This window comes from Simochromis diagramma, unplaced genomic scaffold (assembly GCF_900408965.1).
Source record: "Simochromis diagramma unplaced genomic scaffold, fSimDia1.1 OVJJ01000334.1, whole genome shotgun sequence".
In the NCBI taxonomy this organism is placed as follows: domain Eukaryota; kingdom Metazoa; phylum Chordata; class Actinopteri; order Cichliformes; family Cichlidae; genus Simochromis; species Simochromis diagramma.
Window position 1 is genome coordinate 932942 of NW_024386764.1, and position 21839 is coordinate 954780.

At 43.4% G+C, this 21839-nt stretch overlaps 1 protein-coding gene across 2 annotated transcripts; it reads right to left on the reverse strand.

The window, feature by feature from the left end:
* Positions 1–2103: 2103 nt before the first annotated feature.
* On the reverse strand, positions 2104–16499 carry hyi (hydroxypyruvate isomerase). 2 transcript variants are annotated; one of them, XM_040030460.1, is made up of 8 exons: positions 16212–16499; positions 12257–12368; positions 6888–7002; positions 5390–5468; positions 4488–4537; positions 4352–4439; positions 3333–3467; positions 2104–3251 (listed from the first exon to the last, which is right to left on the reverse strand). In XM_040030460.1, exons 1-8 carry the CDS (start codon positions 16408–16410, stop codon positions 3193–3195), a joined length of 837 nt encoding a protein of 278 aa, XP_039886394.1. In that variant the 5' UTR covers positions 16411–16499; the 3' UTR covers positions 2104–3192. The 2 variants fall into 2 exon arrangements, with proteins under 2 accessions (XP_039886394.1, XP_039886397.1); XM_040030463.1 differs by having other exon boundaries at positions 4352–4421; positions 16212–16497.
* Positions 16500–21839: the final 5340 nt, after the last annotated feature.

The following is a 21839-nucleotide window of genomic DNA, read 5'->3' on the forward strand; positions in this document are numbered from 1 at the left end:
AACGTTTGTTATTACAGTGTGTCAGAGCATTTATTATAGTTTAGGTGTTCAGTCAGTGGGAATAATTTTAAAAAGGCGCAGCTAGTTGGGAACACTGCAAGTAAAAGATTTAATGAAGGCGTTAATACCAAAGTCAGCGTGACAACACAACACCAGTTTGTGACAACAATTCAAATTCTGGCTCATGTCTATAAAACGTACTGATTTGTGGTCTCGCTGAATGAATCCAGAGTGGTTTTGACACTCATGCCATCCATGTCACATTTTCATGTCTGTGTTATTTTTAAATGTGTTCATTAAGGGTGTGTATCAGAGGTCATTGGGTTAAAATGCAACAGCTGGGATGAAATAGGAAAAGCTTCTTTCAGGTTTCACACGCGCATCTCTGCAACCTTTAGAACGGGATCAAACAGATTTGTTTTTCACCACTATTAGTGTTTTTGTTTAGAGACTGCAATGAAGGGAAAAAACGCAGATTTAAAAAATAATTTCTTGTGCAAACCCGGACAGTCTGCAGTACATATTTGATCTCCTCCGGTGCGTCAAATTGATGATCCTCTGACTTCATTTCCATTTTTAAGATGAAGTCACGCTGAGGAAAGTCTGCTTGCACCCACCTCATTTATCAAAGCCTGTGTCAGTGCAAAAGCTGAGTATTTACCCCAGGATGTCTCAGTATTAGTCCACGTGCACAGTTTCACCCTGGGAATGACCTCGGTCACAGTCCCATTAATGTCACACACAATTATGAGCACAGTCCTGGTCTCAGTGCTCACCGTCCAGCATCCAACCAAAAAATAACCAGTCCACTGAAAACCATGGAAGAGTTTTAAAGAGGATGCTTGCTCTCTGCACAATGAGCAGCATGTTCTGGCCAACAGTTTACGCCAGCTGCCCATCCTGATGCAACAGTTCCAGTATGCAAATGTCCTGTTTATAAGGGGAAACCTGCAGTCAGCTGGGGCTGAAGAAGCCACCTGGATGAGTGAGAAACGTTTCTCCCACTGAAAACGCCACGTCCAGATAAACAGAATAACTTTATGGGAACCGCCTTGGATAAGATGCAGAACATCTTCAAGAACCTTCAACCAAGCTCTCAAATCTACTCGTGCACCAGAACAACAGGAAAAAAGTCTCCAGAAAATCCTCAAAGATGAAAAAAAAGAAACAAGCTCGTGGATTGTGTCACGTCTGTGTCACTAACACCTGAGGAAGAGGAAGAGCACCGTAGTAATGGCAGTAAATAAAGACTGGTGGGTGTCTCTGGTGATGCAATTGTCATAGCAACACAAATCACTCACACGGTCCTGGCTGAGCTTCAATTAGCACTTGGCACGAGCCGAGGTAGCTGCCTCTTACAGATTCAGCTCATGTACACAGCTGAGTGATTGCTCACTGCAACGATCAACTCTTCCTTCGTTTTGATGCTGAACTGCACAAGCAGCCAGTCAAAGCATCACCTGACTGCTCGACACGTGAAAAACACGGAAAACATTTTCTCAACTTTCAGTGCAAAAGCAAAGCAGCAGGTTCACCGTTCAGTCGACAGGACGCCATAAATACGTCGCGTAAGTTAAGAGGCGACGAGGCTGAAATGCGTCCATGTGGAGGCATATCGATTATTAACATAACGTGTTAATAATCGATACATATCTGAAATGTGAGATGGACTGTTACACGATTCATTTACCTGAGTGTTCATCAGTATGTGCACCAGTCCAGTGGCTCCGTGTGTGGAAATATTTCTTAAGTGTACAAAAGCTGCTGTGGATGAAATCATCTCAGTGTAAAGTCTACAGGCCACGAGGGTCAGGACGATGAACACTAATGAGCTGCGCGCTGAAGCAAACCAGGAGACAGAATGGAAAATGATTTGGTGTCGTTTGTAATTAGGACTCCGAGCTGGAAGAAACCACGAGACCCCGAAACACGAAACCCGTGGAGTCAGATCCACATTCTGCATCTCGGAGATGATCGACCACTGCGGACTCACCAGCCTCAAGCCACAGGAATGATCGTATGTTTCTATATTACAGCGTGGAGTGTATCAGCAAACCTCAGAGACTGACCGTCTGTTCATACATTAAACCTCACAGCAGGACAAACAGTTGCCTTCTTTTATTCTTACGATCTCCTCAATGTAAACAAGTTCGCCCAAATAAACTGAAGGTAGCCAGGACAATAAACCTGATCAGACACTTCAAATGACTCACACAGCTGAACATTTTACAGGAGCTAACAATAGCAAAGTGGCTAGAGCCAAAGCCTCGGAGCAACGCATCACAGCATAAACGCTCTGGTTCTGTTACATTAAGCAATAAACTTAATGAAAGTACCAGAAATTTGTTTTAATATATAAATCTGTCCCAACTCTGAGTTTGTCAAATTTATCAGCTAAATGTTCAGGAAATCGTTTACACTTCATTACTTGGACTTCTTCTAGTAGCAAAGCACTTAATCAGCTGTAAATAAGAGAGGACCTTAATGCAGTTTGGGGGAAACTGGAAAGTTTATTCATTCATTTCTGAAAATACTATTTTACATCGAAGGAAAGTTTATTTTTCTAATATCTCGGTTACACGTCTTGGAAAGAAAACCCACTTCAGCACTTTAATTTTTCAGCCCTGAAGGTCATTTTCTCAGACGCCAAAACTTCAAATATAACATTCATTAGTTCATTATTGAATGTCATTATGTTGCAGTTATTTGTTTTAAATGTCGTACCAGGAGTCAAAATATTTCATTCAAAAATGAATTCTTAATCATTTGCTCCATCAGTCTGCTACTCTAAGATATTTTTTCTTAAGAAACACCTTTGATGTCGAGCTTGCCTCTCACAGTCATCTAGTATTTTCTACTTCTGAGCCTTCGGCAGCTCTGCCTGCTCCGTCCTACGTTCCTTCCACCTGATGCTACGAAGAAACTTATGGAAAAAATGATTTGAACTTTTAAAGAACAACATTGCCATCCTGAATCACTGCTGTGAATGAACTGAGTGCACCGATGAAGAAAGAAGCACAAACCCAGCAATGATGAGGAGGAAGTCGTGTATTCACTTCTTTCTACAGTGTGGAAACAGATTCAGAGAGGAGGACACAGGAGTCTGTGCAAAGTCCGCGTTAAATGGAAAAGGTGGGTGCGGCAGGTGGAGGTCCGTCGGGCTCTGACAGCTTTATGCTCCGTCACCTCCTCTCAGCACTTTCTGTGAGCCCAGTACTCTTTGATCCAGCCGAGACCCTCGTCTGTGGAGCCTGCAGTGCAAAGAGAGAGTTAATTACGGCTGTTTTCTAAGTCTTTTTCATAATCATTCCTTAAATCACACGAACACTCACCTTGCGGCTTGTACTCACACCCGATATAACCCTGGTAGCCGATGTTTTCCAGTGTGTCGAACAGGTAGCTGTAACTGAGCTCTCCGGCGCTGTCGGGCTCATTTCTGCTGGGAACCTGAGCAATCTGGACGTGACCTGAGAAACGTGGCAACCTATCATCTTGTGACGTGTTCACACGAAACATAAAACCAGGTTTTATGTGTGAAACTGCCCAAATTTGTGTTGGGCAACATAAAGAGCAGAAGTCAGCGCCTGACCAGATGCCTACTGTGGACAGGATTACCTCCAGTAACACGGAGGACCTGGGAGTACTTTTGTCCTTCAATACAGACACGAAAGAAACACGTAGGACTGCCTTCTTTCATCTGTGCAATGATGTGTCAGAGTGATGCTGAAAATCAGCCCGTGCATTTGTTACTTCTACACTTCGGTCGCGCTGCAAACAGAACTAAACTCAGCCTCTCTGAGTGCAGCTGACAGAGGTCAGTGTCCATATCAAGATTATGAGGTCGACAAGGTGATTTTAATTAACATCCTTAATGCCACTTGTGTGATAAGACACAGATACCTTTAGTCTGCCTCTGAGAAAGAAAAGAGCATGCTGCTCGATAACAAGTTTTAAAATGTCATTTACGGCAGCCTACAGTCAGTATCTGATGCTGATGAAGCAAACGACCTGATGGACCTCGTTTCCTCTGTAGCTGCTGTTTAAAGGCAAAGCACATCCACAGCAGATTCATATCATCAGCAGGGTAAGTCAGTTCCCTCTGCACATCCAGTTTTTGTGCATTATGGCCATTTCCTGGCTCTAACTCAAGCCACCACGCCGTCACCCCCACGAGTTCAAGCACTTTCAGAATAGAAGAGACAGGAAGTGTGAGTGACGGCAGAAATTAATAAAGAAGAGAAGGAAAGACAGGCAGCCTCTGCAGATATTAACCCAGAAGGATTCGATTTGAGGTCTTGACTGCTATAACTGATTTGAGTTTTTAATACCAGATGAACATTTGCATACTCACCAATGACAGGAATATACTTTTGAATGTTTTGTGTGAGGTTTCCATCCATTATTTGCCAGTGAAAGATGTCCTGAAACAGTGTAGACGGCTGTTACGTTATTTGTCTCCACTTTAGACACATTTTGAAAGAACCCACCATCTGCAGTTTCATATTTGGCTTTCCAACCTTCTCCAGGATCGCAGATGCTGCAGACAGAAAAAAGAAGCATTTACATGTGCTGGAAATGAGACGATATACTGAACGTCATCATTACAACATCGCGCCGTTCATGGTTCAGGGTCACTGATGAATAAACATACCAGCTCACTTTTAGGTTGGGATTTTCCCGCTTTAGCTGTTGACTAATTTTAATGACGCAGTCTGAAGGCCGTCACACACCAGATGCATAAAAACTGTGCAGTTTTTGGACTGATTGTTAATGCAGCAGCTGTAATTTCACTTTTTAACCAAGCTCGATTTTTCGGCTCGGAATAAACCGATCTGACCAATCAGACCACTGCATTTGGTTGGTCCAGCTCAGCGATGATGGAAGATTTCATTGCTGCTGTTGGAAACAGGCTTTTGCATCATTACGCTCACGAGTTAACTTGGAAAAAACAAACTGATGAAAGTCTTTAAAACTTTACCAAAGTCTACAGGTTGCACATGCAACCACTGCCATTATTCATTTTGCTGTCTGAGACTTTTATGACTCTTTGGAGAACAAAAGTAGTGAAACTGGTAACTAAGGTAACAGGAAAAAACGTAGGCAGACACAGCAAAGCAGCAGGAGCAAAATAGTGTTAGCATGTCTGCATGAAGGACATATAATACACTCGCATCTAACATGATATCCAGAGGGTCAAAGGTCACGAGTATGACACCTGGACTGAGCCCTGATATTATCATCATTCTAGTCAACCAGTCAACTCGTACTTGAAGCTCCAGCTGAACTCATAGTTTGGTCACGTCAGCGGTTTTTGATCATTCATATGCAAAAGTAAACATAACGTGTTTCTTGATGTCAGTTCAAGGGTGTTTAGAGTGGGCGGGCTTACCCTGATGAGGAGAGTCCAGAAAATACCCGGGGTCTGTAATCCTGGTGTTGATCGGTTCAATCAGTCCAGTGATTCCTTCCTAAGAGCGATAGTGTGATTGGTGTAACTTGAATCATATTTTTCATTCATTATACACATTTTAGTATCTAAACAGGGACTCAAACCAGCAACCTTCAGGTTCAGTTTCAAACTCTGGGCGTCTCATATTTTGCTGCCCAAGCTAACATCCCAGACCTGGCTCACCACAACGTACTACAAGTGTCCAAAGTAGTGACTGTTGACAAAAATAGTTACCAAGAAATCCAAACGTTTGGGGAAAAGCCTGCACGCTGTCCACAGAAGAGTCGAGAATATCGCCCCCGAGCACAGACCCTGCTGTCCTGTCAGAGGCGCTTCTAGTTTCGCTTTTACTCTGCTCAGTAAGTGCAGAGTGGAAAAGGTTTCAACAAAAATTCAACAAAAACATATCATTTTGAGTCATTTTACACAAAACGATAGCCGCCGCCCCCCAAAGGAACAAATACAATCACAGCTGTTGGCTTTTACGCTGATTTTATCAGATGATGCTGCAACTATTAGAATCAGGATTTCAGCAGAGAAACAGCAAGAATAAAACGGGAGTTTTAGTGTGTGCCAGTTTTGGTCTCTATTAAATTACAGTATACGAGCACATATACAGCCTCACATCATGGCCTTACTTTCAGCAAACAGTTGTTAAAAGCCAGTGTGTCCCAGTGCCAGCCCTAGAATGGATTAAATTATGTTTTATTGTAGGTCTATTTTGCAATGACTTCTAGAAGCTCCACACGAGTGCAACTGTATGTATTAAAGGGATAAATTGAGCATGAAATATTTGAAATATCAAGATATAAACTGTATTGTGGTATAGCCTAAAATCATTGTCCACAGGCCATTACACCCAGCTCCATCTCTGTTCATATCTGGCAACAGTGCAGCTAGAAACGATACAGAAGTGCTTCAAACGCTGTCGCAGGTCAGTGTCGGGGCTCGTCCACGTGGATGCACATGCGGTTTTCAGAGTATTTCGCTGGAAAGCAGCCGTGTCAGACACCGGAGAGTGGAGGGCTGGGAAGCGGTGACAGGGACGCCAGCTGAGTTGGAAAGTCACTGACTGATGTCGCAGTGGGCGTGGCTCTCAAGCAGAAGTTTGTGGAGAAGCAAACGGCTACAGAGCACTGAGAGACACTCACGTTAGCTCATCTCTGTGCGACAGCTTCAAGCACTGGAACAGATCCAGTTGTTAGCGTGGAGATCCTCTTTCTCAGCCACGACACCAAACCGCCTCCACGTAGGCTCAACCCACTCAATTAAACACATTTACCTTTACTGTGCTCATCACGTGCACTGTGAAACGCTGCCTTTACTCGAGTGCAGGGATTAAATCCTTTTTCATGCCCAAAGGGGAATGCATTCATGAAAGATTTATGACTGCACTGCCGTGACAGTAGTGGTATGTTGGACAGAGAAGGTCACTTACCTTTGAAAGGATATCAGCGGCATATTTCAGGTTCTGCACAAAGACCGCCTCCATTTCCTTGGCAACCGTCGCTCTGTCAGAGTCCACGGGAACTCTCCCAGCCATCAGGTGAATCCTGGAAAGGAAATGTAGAAAAGATGGCACACAGGAACATCTATTACTCTATTCTAGCTTTTAAAACACATTTATAAAGACTGCTTTTGTGCCAGACTTATTAAGGGAGCTGACCTTGTCCCAAATTGGTCTGAATCGACCTTTTTCGCAGCAGACACGTTGTCTGGTTAAAGCAGGTGTCATTAACAATGCCTGCGTTCTGCTGAAATGTGACAATGAGTCTGCACGAGCAACACCAGGAGCCTGAAGCTCCAGCAGCTAAATGGATTTGTATTTTTCACACACTGTGCCAAATCAACATGGTTTTGTTCAACTCTGTACCTGCAGGGCAGTTTTACACACCTGAGAACAAAAGTGACACACAAAAATCTCCAAAAGGTGCGTTTGTTTGGTTTATCAACCATCTAATCAAACTGGCTCAAATTATGAGATAACTCAGCTGCAATTACAAGAATTAAGAGACAAACAAGCTTTTCAAATTTACGTTGCCAGCTGCTCGGAAACAAAACTGAAAAATGAGCCGACAGATGTTGAAAAGAGACGTTTCCAGCACGTTCCAGGGAAGAGCCGGGCGCTCGGACACAAGGGGCTGTTTTATGACTCGCATTTGGCAACATGTCTCTGGCTGTGGTCAGTCTAACACGCAAGGATGTCCAGTGAGGATCTGGAACCATAACGCCATGTCATGGGTCAGCCAGCATCCTCTACATGAACAAAGCAGTGGGGATGATGTGCGCTTTAAGTCCAGATCAACACACAATGTCTTCACTTAACCTTTAGTGGAAACGCGACGCTCCCGTAACTGGATAACACAAAAAGGAAACGCACACTGGTGGAGCCACAGTCATTCATCCAGCTGCTCGTTTATTTAACACACGCTGTCATTGCAAACGCGTAAAACACTAAAACTGGTAAAAACAAAACTTTGGAAACTGAACTGAGAGCACTGCAACAGGAAGTAGAAATTTCTGCTTTACATCTACGGAGCATCAGCGAACCTCTCTAAAATCTCGCACCATTAGACAGCACCATTAAGAGGCTTAGCCTGCCCCAGAGCGGTCATCAAGAACCTTACGCTGAAATTTCCTGTAAATTACTCCGATTGTATCAGGGGACAACGCCAACGGGCGGAGTTATTGATTGCTGTGACGTCACGCCTATTTACATGAACTGAATTGACTTTTCCTGGTGGTACTTTGGTCCCGACCACAGTGGACTCTGGTGTCTGCTGCACACAGCTGCTTCTGTTCGCTAAATCTCTGCAGCCTCTGAAGACAGCATATGTTGGAAAATCTGTAGCCTCAGATGCCAGAAGTGTGATTAACTTCATTATAACACATCCAAAAGATATCAGGCAGTTAATGCATTTTATGAAAAAGTCACAAAAACCCACAAAGCTGTGACTGAAAGCTTCCAGTAACCAGAAAATCTTCAATGCAAATTTTGAAGATGAACTAGAAAATCAACAGGAAGTTACAAACCAACTGCTTTGACTGTGTCCAGAACATCTGTGCACGGTGCTGAAGAGATATCAAATGAAATTAAGTTCAACTATTGCTGAGCTTTACTTTCATTAAGTACCAGCTGGTGTGTCGTGACTTAATCAGACGATAACATAACGGAGCGACAAATGACAACAACTCTTGAGGAAATGAGGGCTGTGCAATAAAATGCAAAAACAATTCAACACATCCACCAGTAAAAATCACCTGCTGGCTGAACCTGCCAAAGTAACCACAGCATGTACCAGTAATGCTGCGGTTGTGTCACTGCCAGCACAATGAAAATGACCTTTGCTTTTCTTATACTTGGTATAACATTTGGCAGAATGAGTGGACACCATGTGGAGAAAGCAGTCTTTGTGTTTTAAAGTAAATGTGTTTCGGCTGCTGAGAGCACAATGTTTTACTTAGTGAAGGGAAGGAGCACTTACATTTACACAGAGTGGTATTACTAGGCCATAAACGTTGCCTGGTGTTCAGCAGACAGTGTTTGGGGTCTTGCGTGGGCAGCCATGCCTCTTACTAAAGTGCCTTTCTTCTAGCTGCTCTACTATCATGGCCCGAGAGACGTCTGAGCCTGGTTGACTTGCAGCTGTAAGTAAGTTAATTTTATTTATGCCGCACTTTTCAAGAACAAAACACACAAAGTGCTTCACAAGGTGTTATAAAGAAAACGCACAGATACAACAATTTAAACCATGTAAATGGATCCAGCTAAATAAAAGCAAGCTTGTACACAAAGCTGAAGTCCACCGGGAGCGAGTTCAGCAATTTGTGTAAAACAGTCTGCTTTGGTGCTGAGCCTGGACTCACTGCTGGAACAACCAGCATCACTCAGTACAGCTCACTGGCTCACTGAGAGAGACAGCTGACCCCAGAGAGCAGGGGGGGTGATAGTGTCTCATTTTTATATTTACAATATTTAAAAATACTGTTGAAAAAAAGCTACGAACAGCTGGGAACAGCAGCATTATTGGTGCAACCTAAAACTGAAATTCAAACCTTGGTTTTGATGACTACTGTCAGTGATGACAGACGACCTGTTAGTGTGAAGTTAATGTCACAAGCTGCCAGCAGAAGCATCATAGTATAACAGCAGTGACACAGTAACAGATACAGTTGGACTGCAAACATTCAGCGAGTAATTTGAATAATTCCATCGTAAAAAATTCTCGACACAAATTCTTTGCTTTGAAGCTTCATTTAACACACGGCTCTGGAAATGTGAGCCACTGAGAACAGAACTGCAATACAGGTCATACAATTTAGGAGCAGCAAGTAAACAAAAGGTTAAGTTAATTAAGTTTATTAAGCCCACCAATACTGACAACACCACAGCAGCAGAGATGATGATGGTTTAACATTGAGCCAGAGTTTACACACTGCGGAGAACAGTGTGTAAACCTCTGAGTCCAAAGACGAGGAGCCGAGGAGGATGAGCAGGAGAGCCTATCGCAGTGCGCCGCTACTGCTGCGTCGGCCGGCCACAACGACGTGTCTCTTTTTCCCTGTGGACTGACCCTCTCCTCTGCCAGCTCAGGACACGTTGTAATTCTTATCCTCCCACCGGAGCCCATGACGGCCAAAAACTGGCGTCCCATGTTCCCGACTTGGTCTCTGAGCTGACCGCATCATGCAGCAAAATACTGTCACCTGTGTCACTGTGGACCTGGATGGTGCTGAGGAGGCTGGCTTAGCTGGAGCTGTCCCTGGCTGCTTATCTGCCCCGTCTCACAACCACGGTGACGGTTGCCCCACAACTCTGCCGTTCACGCACTGCAGCTTCAGCACGTCGCAGCTGGACAAGATTTATCGGGCTCAGTCACTGCCGCTTCGTCACAGTGCTCCAGACGTACCAGGCGATGTCCCTGGTGGTGCTCGGGCTGCTGGTTCCTGCAGACAGCCCGCTGGCACTTCTCCTTAACAAGGTCATAATCGCCACTGATTAGATCCTTCGTGCGCCCTGCTATGCAGTAGTGGTATGGAGTGCTGCACCCTATGCAGCACTGCCTTGGCAGAGGGATGGTGTTGATGGGAGTGGCACAGAGGTACCTGTGGCTGACGCTCTTTGATTTCCCACACAGGGACAAGGCCGTGTATTTGACGAACCAGTGTCTGCTGCTGGGTTATTCGGACCATCACTGGAAGCAATGCAGGCTGGATTTGATCTGAGGAAGAAGCAGCTCTAGCTCTCACAGGCCTGCCACTCCTCTGCCGACCTGCGAGAGAGCGGCGCCCACGGCTGCTGTGGGTGACCTTGCAGCGAGCGCACAGCCTCCGTATCGACTTCCACACCAGCAAACCCTCGGGCCCAACACCCCGGAGGAAGAAGCCTCAGCCCTCCTATCTCTGGGACCGAGTGGAGAATGGGTCCAGCGGCAGGGAAATGCTGCTTTTCCCTCTCTGTTGCTGTCCAAGAGGCACCACTTAAGTTGTGTTTAGGTTGTCGGCCCTAGACAACACTGCACTTTTCTACCACCGTCTACGAAGCACAAACCCCCTGCACACGAAATTTCTCAGGTTGTAACTCCAAGTTTGGGTATATTGAATTTTCAGGCGACCAAATCAAGTGTTCCTGCTGTGTTTCATTGCTGTGCCCCACCAAGGTGTCTCCAACAAACTGTATTAATGTACACGGTCCTGTGTTACAATCAATGAAAAATGCTTATTCAAATGCTCAGCCTGCAAGCGAGTGAGCCAGGCCAGGCAGGTGATGCATTTCCCCATGAACACACTGGCAGTGTTAGCACCCCTCAGAGAGATGGGTGTTTGCATCTTATCTGGACGACTGGGCTCTCGTAACTTGCTAAACAGAGGAGGTGGCGACATGGCTTTTGCTGGAGGATGCTGACGGGAACCACAGCTTGCATGTTAGCTCTCTGTCCCTGGAGGGAGCCCTGGCTGCTGCACCAGGGCTCTCCGACTGGCAGTGTTGTTTCACAACGTGGTATCCACCACTGCTTCTCTGATGGGGTGGGGAGCTCTGTGTGATGGCGCATCAGTGAGAGGGATGTGGACCACAGCACAGGCTGCACATCGATCACTTATTAGCAGTGTTCTCAGCTCTCAAGCATTTTCGTCTGATTCTGAGGAGCCAGAATATCCAAGTCAGGATGGTCTCTTATATAAACAGGCAGGGAGGGATATCTCCAGTTCTAGACAGAGCGCATCGGCCCCGCATGTCCTCAGTTCACCACGATGACAGGTTCAATTTGACAGCTAAGGGTCTGCCCCCAAGCATGGTAGCAGCAATCAGGAGCCTCATATGCTTACAAATGGGCAGCCTTTGAGGAATGGTGCCAGGGCCAGCGCACTCTCCCATCCCAGTTATCCATTTTGACATTCCTGCAGGAGCTGCTGGATAAAAGCATTTTTTTTCTACAATTGAGGCTTATTAAGCAGCAGACAGGGTGAGAGCAAGTGCACCTCCCGGTGCTATGCGTTTCTTTGAAAGGGCTTCACGGGCTGAGACCCGTGATTAGGGTCTGCGTCCCTGTATGGGACGTCTCTGTAGTGTTGGAGGCCCTCTGTGTATGCGCGTATGTGGATATGAAATGTCTTTCATATAAGACTGCATTACTTCTTGGTTTCCCTTTTGTAATTATTCTGATTACTTGAAGAATCAATGCAGCCCTATTACACAGCATAAGACAAATGCAAGCGTTAGTATGACTACACGCTTGTTAATAATATATGTAATTTCTTTGTTTCTCAGGTTGGAGGTTAGGGGATAAAAAATGGATTTCAATTTACCTCTTACAGTCCAAAGCTCTGGCATACTTCAAACTTAGATCCAGTCCCTCTCTGAACTCTGCTTCTCTTCCAGGAACTGCTGCAAGACCCAGATCACCTGCCTTTATATCTCCTGCAACACACACACACACGCACACACACACACACACACACACACATCACACTCACTCTTAAGCTTAATTTCTGTGTGTTGAATGCCTGCTGTAGTGGGTGACATCATTGTTAGTGTTTATGATGCGTCTTCATTGCTCTGCCTCCGTAAGTGAAACTGATGATCTTGTTGCTCTGGGTGATTAATAATCTTGAACGACAGTTACTTTTAATAAAACCCTGAGGAAGAAATGAGGACTTCAAAACCAAAACTATTCACAAACTGTCAGAGCCATGAAAATAGGGAAAACTGTTTGTCTATGCTGGCAGATTCCTACCCAACATATCCTTGTTCTAATCAATATACTGTGTTTACACTAGAGATGGACCGATCCAATATTACATGTTGGTCCAATACTGACCTACATTACTGGATCGGATATCGGAGAGAAATAAAAAAATGTAATCCGATCCATTAGATATCACAAAACCACCTCAGAAAACTTGCCACACGCCGTAACTCAGCTCATAACCGTAGCACGTCGGAGCAGTGTGCTCACGTGATAGAGCGGCTGTGGTGCGAGACCTGTCGGCGCTCTGGTTGAGTATTTGTAGCCTCGCTACCAAACCGGCATTTCATCTCCGAGGAAGTGATCCCAGAGGGAAGTAAAGCAAGTAGGGATGGGTATCGAAAACCGGTTCTTGTTGAGAACAGGTTCCCACTGTTTCAGTTCCTTGGAATTGTTTGCCATTTTTGCAAACGATTCCGTTATCGATTCCAGTCGCCCCGAATGACGTCACCACATTGCGGAGCGTCATTTACCTGGCAGGAAACACGGCGCGAAAGCGGCTCAAAAGTTTGGTTACACTTTACGAGAACGGATGACAACAGGGCAACTTGCAATACTTGCAAAGTAGATATTTCATTTAAGGGAGGAAACACTACGAATATGCAAAAGCATTTGCTCACAAAACATGCGATAACCTTAAATGAATGTCGTTTTTTTAATTCCGGACTCGTGAATCTCAACCCAGCAGCAGCGGTAACGTTTGCACGTCCTCTCCCGTTAATGCGGCAGGTAAATAATCAACAGTGCATATTATGTTAGCGCGATCTGCCTTATTACAAACCTGCCATTACTGTGCATTTAGTGACCATGATGAGAGAGTCTGGCTCAGATGCTGGCAGTTCTCGCTGCAGTCTACCGGTAGCGTCTCCTTTCAGGCCAGGATAGACGAATGTCACCGAGCAGAGACTCAGTTTGTGGTCAAAGGCTTGCACCTATTTGCCACAGCAGATGATTTTCAGTAAGTGAATGTGTTTAATTGTAGGCAGGGACATTACTGGATATTCTTGTGTAATTGCTACAGAATAATTTATGTTATACTTTGTTATTGCTACAGAAGAATATTTATTTTATTATTTTACATTTACAATTTTTTTTCCTGGGGACCCTGTGACACCCCATTGAAGAGCCTTAGGCTGTGGATCTCTTAAGATCTCACTGCTGGGTTTGTAAGGCCATGTTACTCCTAAATTTCTATCTTGTTCAAAGAGAAGATATAAAACAAAGTTCTAAGCTAATCGACCTTAGTGTTCTCCTTTTTTAAAAAGAATCGATAAGAGAATCGATAAAGAATCGAATCGTTAAACAGAATCGAAAATGGAATTTGAATCGTGAACATCTTATCAATACCCATCCCTAAAAGCAAGTGTGTAAGTTCATCTCTGAATGTTTGTAAAGCATTCCCACGTTAAGCTTAACAACCGATATATGGAGCGACTGCCTCTCTTCAATCATGAAACCGATCAGTGACCAGCTGATCGGCTTTTCTGTCGCGAGTCCCTCTCTTCTTTGTTTTTGGCCCACTTTGCACCAGAAAGAGGAAACCAGCGGCTGAACAACAGCAGCACGTTTAAGATTGATAATCTGCTGTTAGAATTTATTTAATATTACTTTCTACTCGAGGATCTTTTTCTACAGCTGACGGCTGGTAACTGTGCAGGGGCGGATCTAGCAAAGTTTAGCCAGGGGGGCCTATAGGGCATGAACAGGGAAAAGGGGGCACAAAGACATACTTTTCTTTCTTATTCTCATTTAAAATGTCGAGCTTTTAATAAATAATTATCTGAATCTTACACCCAAAGTTTTAATCTGATGTAAAATGTTGAGAGCGCGAGCAACACATTGCGAGCGAGCGCAAATACAAAAACTGAGCGAGAGGGGCTGCTGTTGTGTGTGTGGATAATAGCAAACACTGAAATACAGTTTTTGCACGCAGCAATGAATTTTGTTCACTCAAATTTAGCTTTTCTTTGCTCAAAATAAATTTCTCCTCAAAATGCAACACTTGCACCTGCAAACTTTTTTTTTTTACGTGCGCTCAGAATAGTGGCACGAAGATAACGCCATACATATCAGGCTACGGCATGTATTTAATGCTGTCCTAAACATGATTGCTTTTCAAGAGACAGCAAAGGGCAGCTCAGAATTGAAATGCACACATGTTCATATCTCAGATTTGCTCTTTTGACTAAATTGGGACTATGCATAAAAAAAAACAAGTTAATGCAATTGCATCCATCCATTATGTTCCCCTCATTCAAATTTGGACACCTCTGGCAGCAGGGTATTCCATACATCCTTCTCCCCAGTCACATTTTTCCTCCGGGGGGGGGGATCCTGAGGCGTTCCCAGACCTCCAAAGGGAGGTGCCTGGGAGACATCTTAACCAGTGCCCAAGTCACCTCAACTAGCTCCTTACAACATGCAGGAGAGTCAGCACCTCGGAGTCAGAGTCTGAGTCCTACAAGTCTGAGGCCACAAAAACAGTGGAAGTCTCCCACTGTGTTGGAGAAGAGACGCTGCCTCAAGCAAGGGAGTTCAAGCATTTTGAAATCTTATTGGACCAGCAGATTGGTGCAACATCAGCAGTATTGCAGGTATTGTATTGAATTGTCAAGGTGACGAGAGCACCAAGTTGAAAGACTGAGACATACAAATCCATCTACGTCCCAACTCTCATGAAATTTGGGTAATGACCAAAAGGTCGCGAACTCATGCAGTTGAAATGACAGTATGGTGGCTGGGTTCATTCTTAGAGAAAGGGTGAGAGCTCAGATGACTGGAGGCATAGTGTGGAGTAGAGCCGCTGCTCCAGCATATCGAAAGAAGACAATAAATGCAATACTTTTGTTAACCCCTTGAATTACAGCTTAAAGTCTACACGTCAATCAGATTTTATTTATTTATTTTAAATGATCAGTTTCCCCCTTTATTAACCACCTCTCAGTCAGCTGAGAGGAAACATTAACACGTTTCGCCAGAGCATCTGAGAGCCACAGCTATAAGGCCACCCTGCCTCCCCCTCAATGACATGTGGGACAGGCTCCAGCCCAACTGTGACCCTGAACTGGGTAAGCAGAAGATGCATGGATGCGGTAAGACTAGGGGTGGAACAATCCTCAAACAGACTGAAACTGTGACACAAACACAATGCAGCGCTATCGTCCTGTACTCACCCTGTACTGAAACTGCATTAGAATAGCTCAAATGTAGTATTTTTGGCTTTGTAAAACATGCCAGTAGTAGTGGAGCAGTAGCACTACCTGACACAGGCCTGACTGGCTTTGTATTGGATTTAATTTGTATTTTCAATTTTCAAATTGGCTTATTTAAGAATATTTGTCATTAAAAGAAAAACAATTAATATTTATTGTTTTAAGAAGGTCGTGGGTTTTTTTTCTTTTATTGTTGTGCACTCCCACCCGGGAGGAAGTTGCTCTCCACGCCATTCTTCAGCATTGGTAGTTAACATGAACAGCTGTGTGTAAACCAACAGTGCGACCCCCTCTAGTGTCTACCTGGCGGGGTGTTGATAAGGACGACCTCCACCCCTGTGGCCTTTCTGACTCTCTGAAGCTCCTGTAGATCCGAATCGTACAGCCACGCTGCCTCCACAGCCTGAAATCCAGCCGCGGCTGCTGCTAATATTCTCTGGCTGAAGTCCGGAAGCTCTGTGAACAGCCACGAAATATTCGCACAAAACTTCAGTGGAGCCATTCTGTTAAACTTCCGAGGCCAACGACCGAGTTCAGCCGTCCAGCTGAACTTTCTACGTGCTAACAGACAGGGAGGAGCTACGCTAAGCTAGCTACATTTCCGTCGGTCTGGACCGGAAATGGAAAGCAAACCTTTCAAAATAAAATACATATTATTTGAATTTTTATGTATATAGAACACAGTTCTTTGAAAATGTTCTGACGTAAAGCTAAAATATAATTAAAACAAATCACCATTGATATTCAATTGTTTTACACCACATAAAACCATTCGGGGCCGAACAAAATTCATGAAATAATTAGAGCCCTTTATTGTGAAAAATAAACCGGAAACGTTAATCTTCGAACGTCAGAGGAGACCGGTGTTATCGTCACGTGATTGGCAGCGTGCGTCCTTGCTTGCTTTTTCTAAATCCAGTGTGATTATAATTTCATTTAATCTTATTTTATTTTACTTTGTTCATTTTATTCTACTTTATTTTACTGTAAAATTATACCTTAAAGTATAAATTGTATTATTTATACTTTAAGGTATAATTTTACAGTAAAATAGTTATAAAAATGTAATATCAAAAACTAAAGAAAAAGTACAGCAAAGAATGACTTTTAAATAAGATTTTAAGTATGCGGATAAATGTAATCTCAGGTAGGAAAATACTGTTTTCCCAAAGTTTTAAGTGTTTTAAAATACATTGTCTCCAAAAAAAATATAATTAGTTAAAAACAGTGTTTATGTAATATGTTCAACTCCAGCATCTCAGTGTTTATGTTTTCCTTGTTGCTTTCTTTTCTTTTCTTTGTTCGTTTTTTGCTTGTTTGTTTGTTCTTTTGTTCACAAATGCAAAAAAACGTATTTCAGGACACTGTTTTTGAAATAAAACTCTATTACTGAACTGTACATTAATTTACTTATCACACACTTACAAAAAACTGATATCATACATTATTGCTCTGGTTCATTTGATTCTTTATTATTTGACTTATTTCAGTCTTTTTTCTTTCCATTTAGCAGTTTTGTTCCTCCTTTCGTTATAAAACATCTGTCATGTTTATCATTGGAAACCTTCAGATTGTGAGGTTTGGCAGCTCAGTTTGTGCTCTTACATGGGCTTCTAGCTAACCACAGCTATTCACATCATCCATATGTGACATTTTTCCATTGTGAAAAGGCTCTTTTAGTAAGTTCTCAGCTTCCAGCAGGCTACTAGCTGTGGTTTGATTCTGAAGCAGAGGTGGACCTTGGGGTTACAAATATAGTTTTTTGTTGTGCTCTGAGCTGAATGTTTTTTTCTCAATCCAGATATGATATCCAGCAACAATATCAACCTTCTGGGTTTTCCAAACATTGCAGATCTGTATCTTTTAGATGAATTGGTGCTTATCTGTGGCCTGTCACCTACTGAAAGGCACAAACCAGGGCTATCTTAACTTGAATTCACAGTAGCTTACTTTCTCATTAAAAATATATTAATAGACTGTAAAGGCTTAGAAACAATCATGATCTGCTATCTCAGTTGTAAATAACTGGATACAGATATTAACCTTATGTATAGTGTTTTGACTAGAACTGGTCCTTTAAGTTGAACATAATATTAGTGTCTTCTTTCACCTGTGCGGTCCTGTCACCGCTTTGAAACATCCTGTGATGTTGCCCTGGCAATGAGTCGTTACAGCACCATGGAGGAATTTTGTCTAACTCATCTTTGCTTAACTCATTGTTGTAATTGAGCAACACTGGAGTGTTTTCAAGCATGGACTGCATTTCCAAGGCCATGCCCCAGCATCTCAGTCAGATTCAGGTCAGGGCTTTGACTACGTCACTCCACATACAAGTCACACATACACGTTTCTGTTAAGCCAATCAGAGGTAGACTTGGTGTGGTCATCGTCCTGCTGCAGAATCCAAGTGCGCTTCAGCTTGAGGTCACAAACAAACTGCCGGACAGTCAGCAGAATAACATGGTTCAGTTTAGCACAGGAAGTCTTCCAGGTCCTGAGGCAGCAAAACAGCTGCAGACCATCACACCACCGCCATATTTGACTATTGTTATGATATTCCTTTTGTGAAATGTTGTGTTAATTTTACACCAGATGTAATGAGCCACACACCTTCCAAAAAATTAAACTTTTGTCTTGTCAGTCCTAAAGGTTTTGGGGATCATCCAGATGTTTTTTGGCAAATGTGAGATGAGGTCCTTTTTGGTCAGCAGTGATTTTCTCATTGAACTCTGCCATGCAGGCCATTTTTGCCAAGTCTCTTTTTTATTGGTAAATTATAAACTCTGACTGTGACTAAGACATGTAAAGCCTGTGGTTCTTTAATGTTGTTCTGGGTTCTTTTGTGACCATCTGAATTAGTTACCTTCTGGACTAAATTTGGAGTAATTGTGGTCGGCTGGTCACTCCTGGGAAGGTTCACCCCTGTTCAGTGTGGATAATGGCTCTCTCCATGATTAATTGGAGTCTCAAAGCCTTAAAATGGCTTCGTAACCCTTTACAGGCCGATAGATGTCAGTGACTTTGGTCCTCAGGGGTTTCTTTAGATCGTGGTATGATGTGTTGCTTTCTGAGATCTGTTAGTCTGCTTCACTTTGTCAGACAGGTACCATTCAAGAGATTTCTTGATTCAAAAACTGCGTTTTGTGTTTACTTGAGTTATCTTTGTGTAATATTCAAATCTGTTTGATGATCTGAAATATGTAAGTGTGACAAATGCAAAAAACTAGAAAAGGGAACAAACACTTTTTCACACCACTGTATACCCCTCAGCTCCTAGTAGATGCTCCTATAGTATCAATCCTGCGTCGCCTCATTTTTATCCCAACTTAAAAGTGTCCATACCACCTGCCCGCCTGGCAGGTTGACAACAATACCCCATACCCTTTTGCAGCTGAGAATGACCCTGAGAATGACCCTTATCTGCATGCAGTCAAATGTGATGTGTTATTAGAGGAAAAGCAGAAGTCAGAAACGCTCTTAGAACCAAAAATCTGGTCCATTTATTCATATCAAGATTTATAAAGATGAAAAATAATTTTATTGGCTTAATGCTGCTTTTCTGAAACTTACCAAACTTGTAAAATAGATTCTTAAAACAAAAAATAAGACAAATTTTTTTTTATTTGGGACACAGAATATATCGTCCTAGTGAAAACACGACCCTGTGTCATTTTGGAAGGGCTGACCAAACAAAGCCTTTGGTATAATTTTAAAGGACTTCTCTTGGTGCTCGATCTGCTGAGCCTGCTGTTCAGTGCAGCCATATTTGGCTGTCATCAGAGGCCTGACCTGTTTTAGGCTTCTCGCTTACCTTTACAGGTATCCTTCATTCATTATCTCTGAGCAGACAGTCCTGCTGACTAAGGCTAATGCATGCAAAACCAATATTATTGCACCTCTGACAGCAGCTGATAATGGTGCTCTAGCTGCTGATGTGTTATTTATACTTTGGCATCCACCTAGGGTGGGAATTCCCTGTGAATTCAGAGCATTCTCAATAAAAACCCTTCAGGCTGACTTACAAACAGTGATCACTGTTTAATAAAGCCAACAGGAAAATATCTGCTGTGAGATTCAGAAACATGATTCTAGTTTATGTTATTGTCAGCAGTGCACACCAAGCTCTTACTGCCTGTGCATGACTAAACAGCTTATTCATACACATATTATATTATAAATATCCTGTAATCTAAGAGAATATGGCACAAAGTAACAGCTATAGTTATACAGAAACATCCTTAAGATGTTAATGTTTCAGAGGAATGATGCACCTGTTTCAGAGCGCCAGATGTGACCAAACATCCTCTCAGTGCTGTGCTTCATCGGTGTAACCCTGAGAGCGCTGACACTCCTCCCTTTAATTTAACATGAATGCAATGAGTCACCTCCAAAATATTGTAAGGCAATGAATGAATGCATGCAGTACGAAGATTTTCACAGCAAATCATGTTAGTTAGATCAATAGTAATAAAGACTTTCTAAATATTTATAATTTTAGAACATTTTGTTCCCATATGATTCAAATTGTGCTGCTGATTTTTTTCTCTATGGTAACCTGCTTTGATTTTAAGGACTCAACATCAAATGAAAACTCCAGTAAACACTGCTGTCACCAGGGATCATTTTCCCCTCACACCAAACAAGTCATGAAATAAAGAAACCAAAGAGTGAAAGCACGCTGGTCTACACCATATACTCCATATTCTCTCAAATGTCAGCAATCCACACAAGTGAGGGAGCTGCTTTGAACTGACTTAAAAAATATTGCGAGTCCAAACGACTACCAGACTGTTACACAGCTCCTGATGAGCTGTAGCTGCTTATTTTATCCATAGTTTCCCCCCATCACAGTCATGCCAAGTCAAATCTTTTAAAACATCAACATGTCCTAGTCTCTGCCTGGTCCTCAGGGAAATATCTTTCTTGTTAGCTGCTAAATGCTCCCACTGTTCACCAGCAATTTATAAAATTGTAAACATTAAAGCAGCTGCTCATGTTACCCAATATAAAAAAACAGAAACAAAAAAAAGTGAGTACAGAGCGATCACGCTATGGTGACCCTGTGGGCGCTCTTTTATCCTTCAAGCTCAGGTCCTCTACCAGAGCGCCGGGAGCTTGAGGTTCTTCAGTATCGGGACAGAGGTCTCAGATGTTGTTGCAGGATCTGCTGGAGCCACTCCCATAACCTGGGGGTCACTGCACCGAGTGCTCCGATTACCACTGGGACCACTGTTACCTTCACTCTCTACAGCTTCTGCACCTCTTCTCTGAGCCCTTGGCACTTGTACAGCTTCTTGTATTCCTTCTTTCTCATGTTGCTAACACTTGGTATAGCTACATCTATCACTATGGCCGTCTTCCTCTGTTCCTGTGCTGCCATGATTAGTGCCTCTGTGCTGTCTTTCAGTCCACCTTTTCCAGCCTCTGGTAGGATTTCTGGATGTCAGCCACTTCTTCTATCTGCGGGTGGTACATAGCATGCGGGGGCCTATCCTTCCATGATGGTTCTTCCTCTTGCCTGAGGTATTCAGGAATCACATGGTCGTCTGTGATCTTCCTGATGTCCTCATGGATGTTTGTTTTCTCATCTTGGGCAGTGGTTTTGCTCAGTGTGAAGTCTCAGGGTGCTGGATTTGGGGTGAAATTCTCCATGATTGGTCGGGAGCTTCCCTGTCTTGATGTCAGTGGCCTCTATAGCCTCCTTTGGTCATCTTACTATCCTAGCAGGGTGCTTGCTCAGCAGCAGGGCGTAGGTGTGGATTCCCTGGATCTTGTTTTATCCATTCAGCTGACTCCTCAGCCTGACCCTCTGCAGGTCTTGGGTGGTTGCGGCTTTCCCAGCGGCCTCTTCATTGGTCCAATTTTTCACCCCTGTGGTATTCCTGCCAACTCCTTTCTGCGCCCTGCTTATGTACTGAGCCGTGTGTGTTC

Bases quoted from the DNA above. Each gene is read 5' to 3' on its own strand.
- hyi (XM_040030460.1), bottom strand. From the start codon at position 16,410: ATGGCTCCACTGAAGTTTTGTGCGAATATTTCGTGGCTGTTCACAGAG. The intron at 4,440-4,487 runs GTGGGTTCTTTC...ATAACGTAACAG, and splicing joins CAAATATGAAACTGCAGATG to CCGTCTACACTGTTTCAGGA. The intron at 3,468-4,351 runs GTGAGTATGCAA...CACGTTTCTCAG, and splicing joins AAAGTATATTCCTGTCATTG to GTCACGTCCAGATTGCTCAG.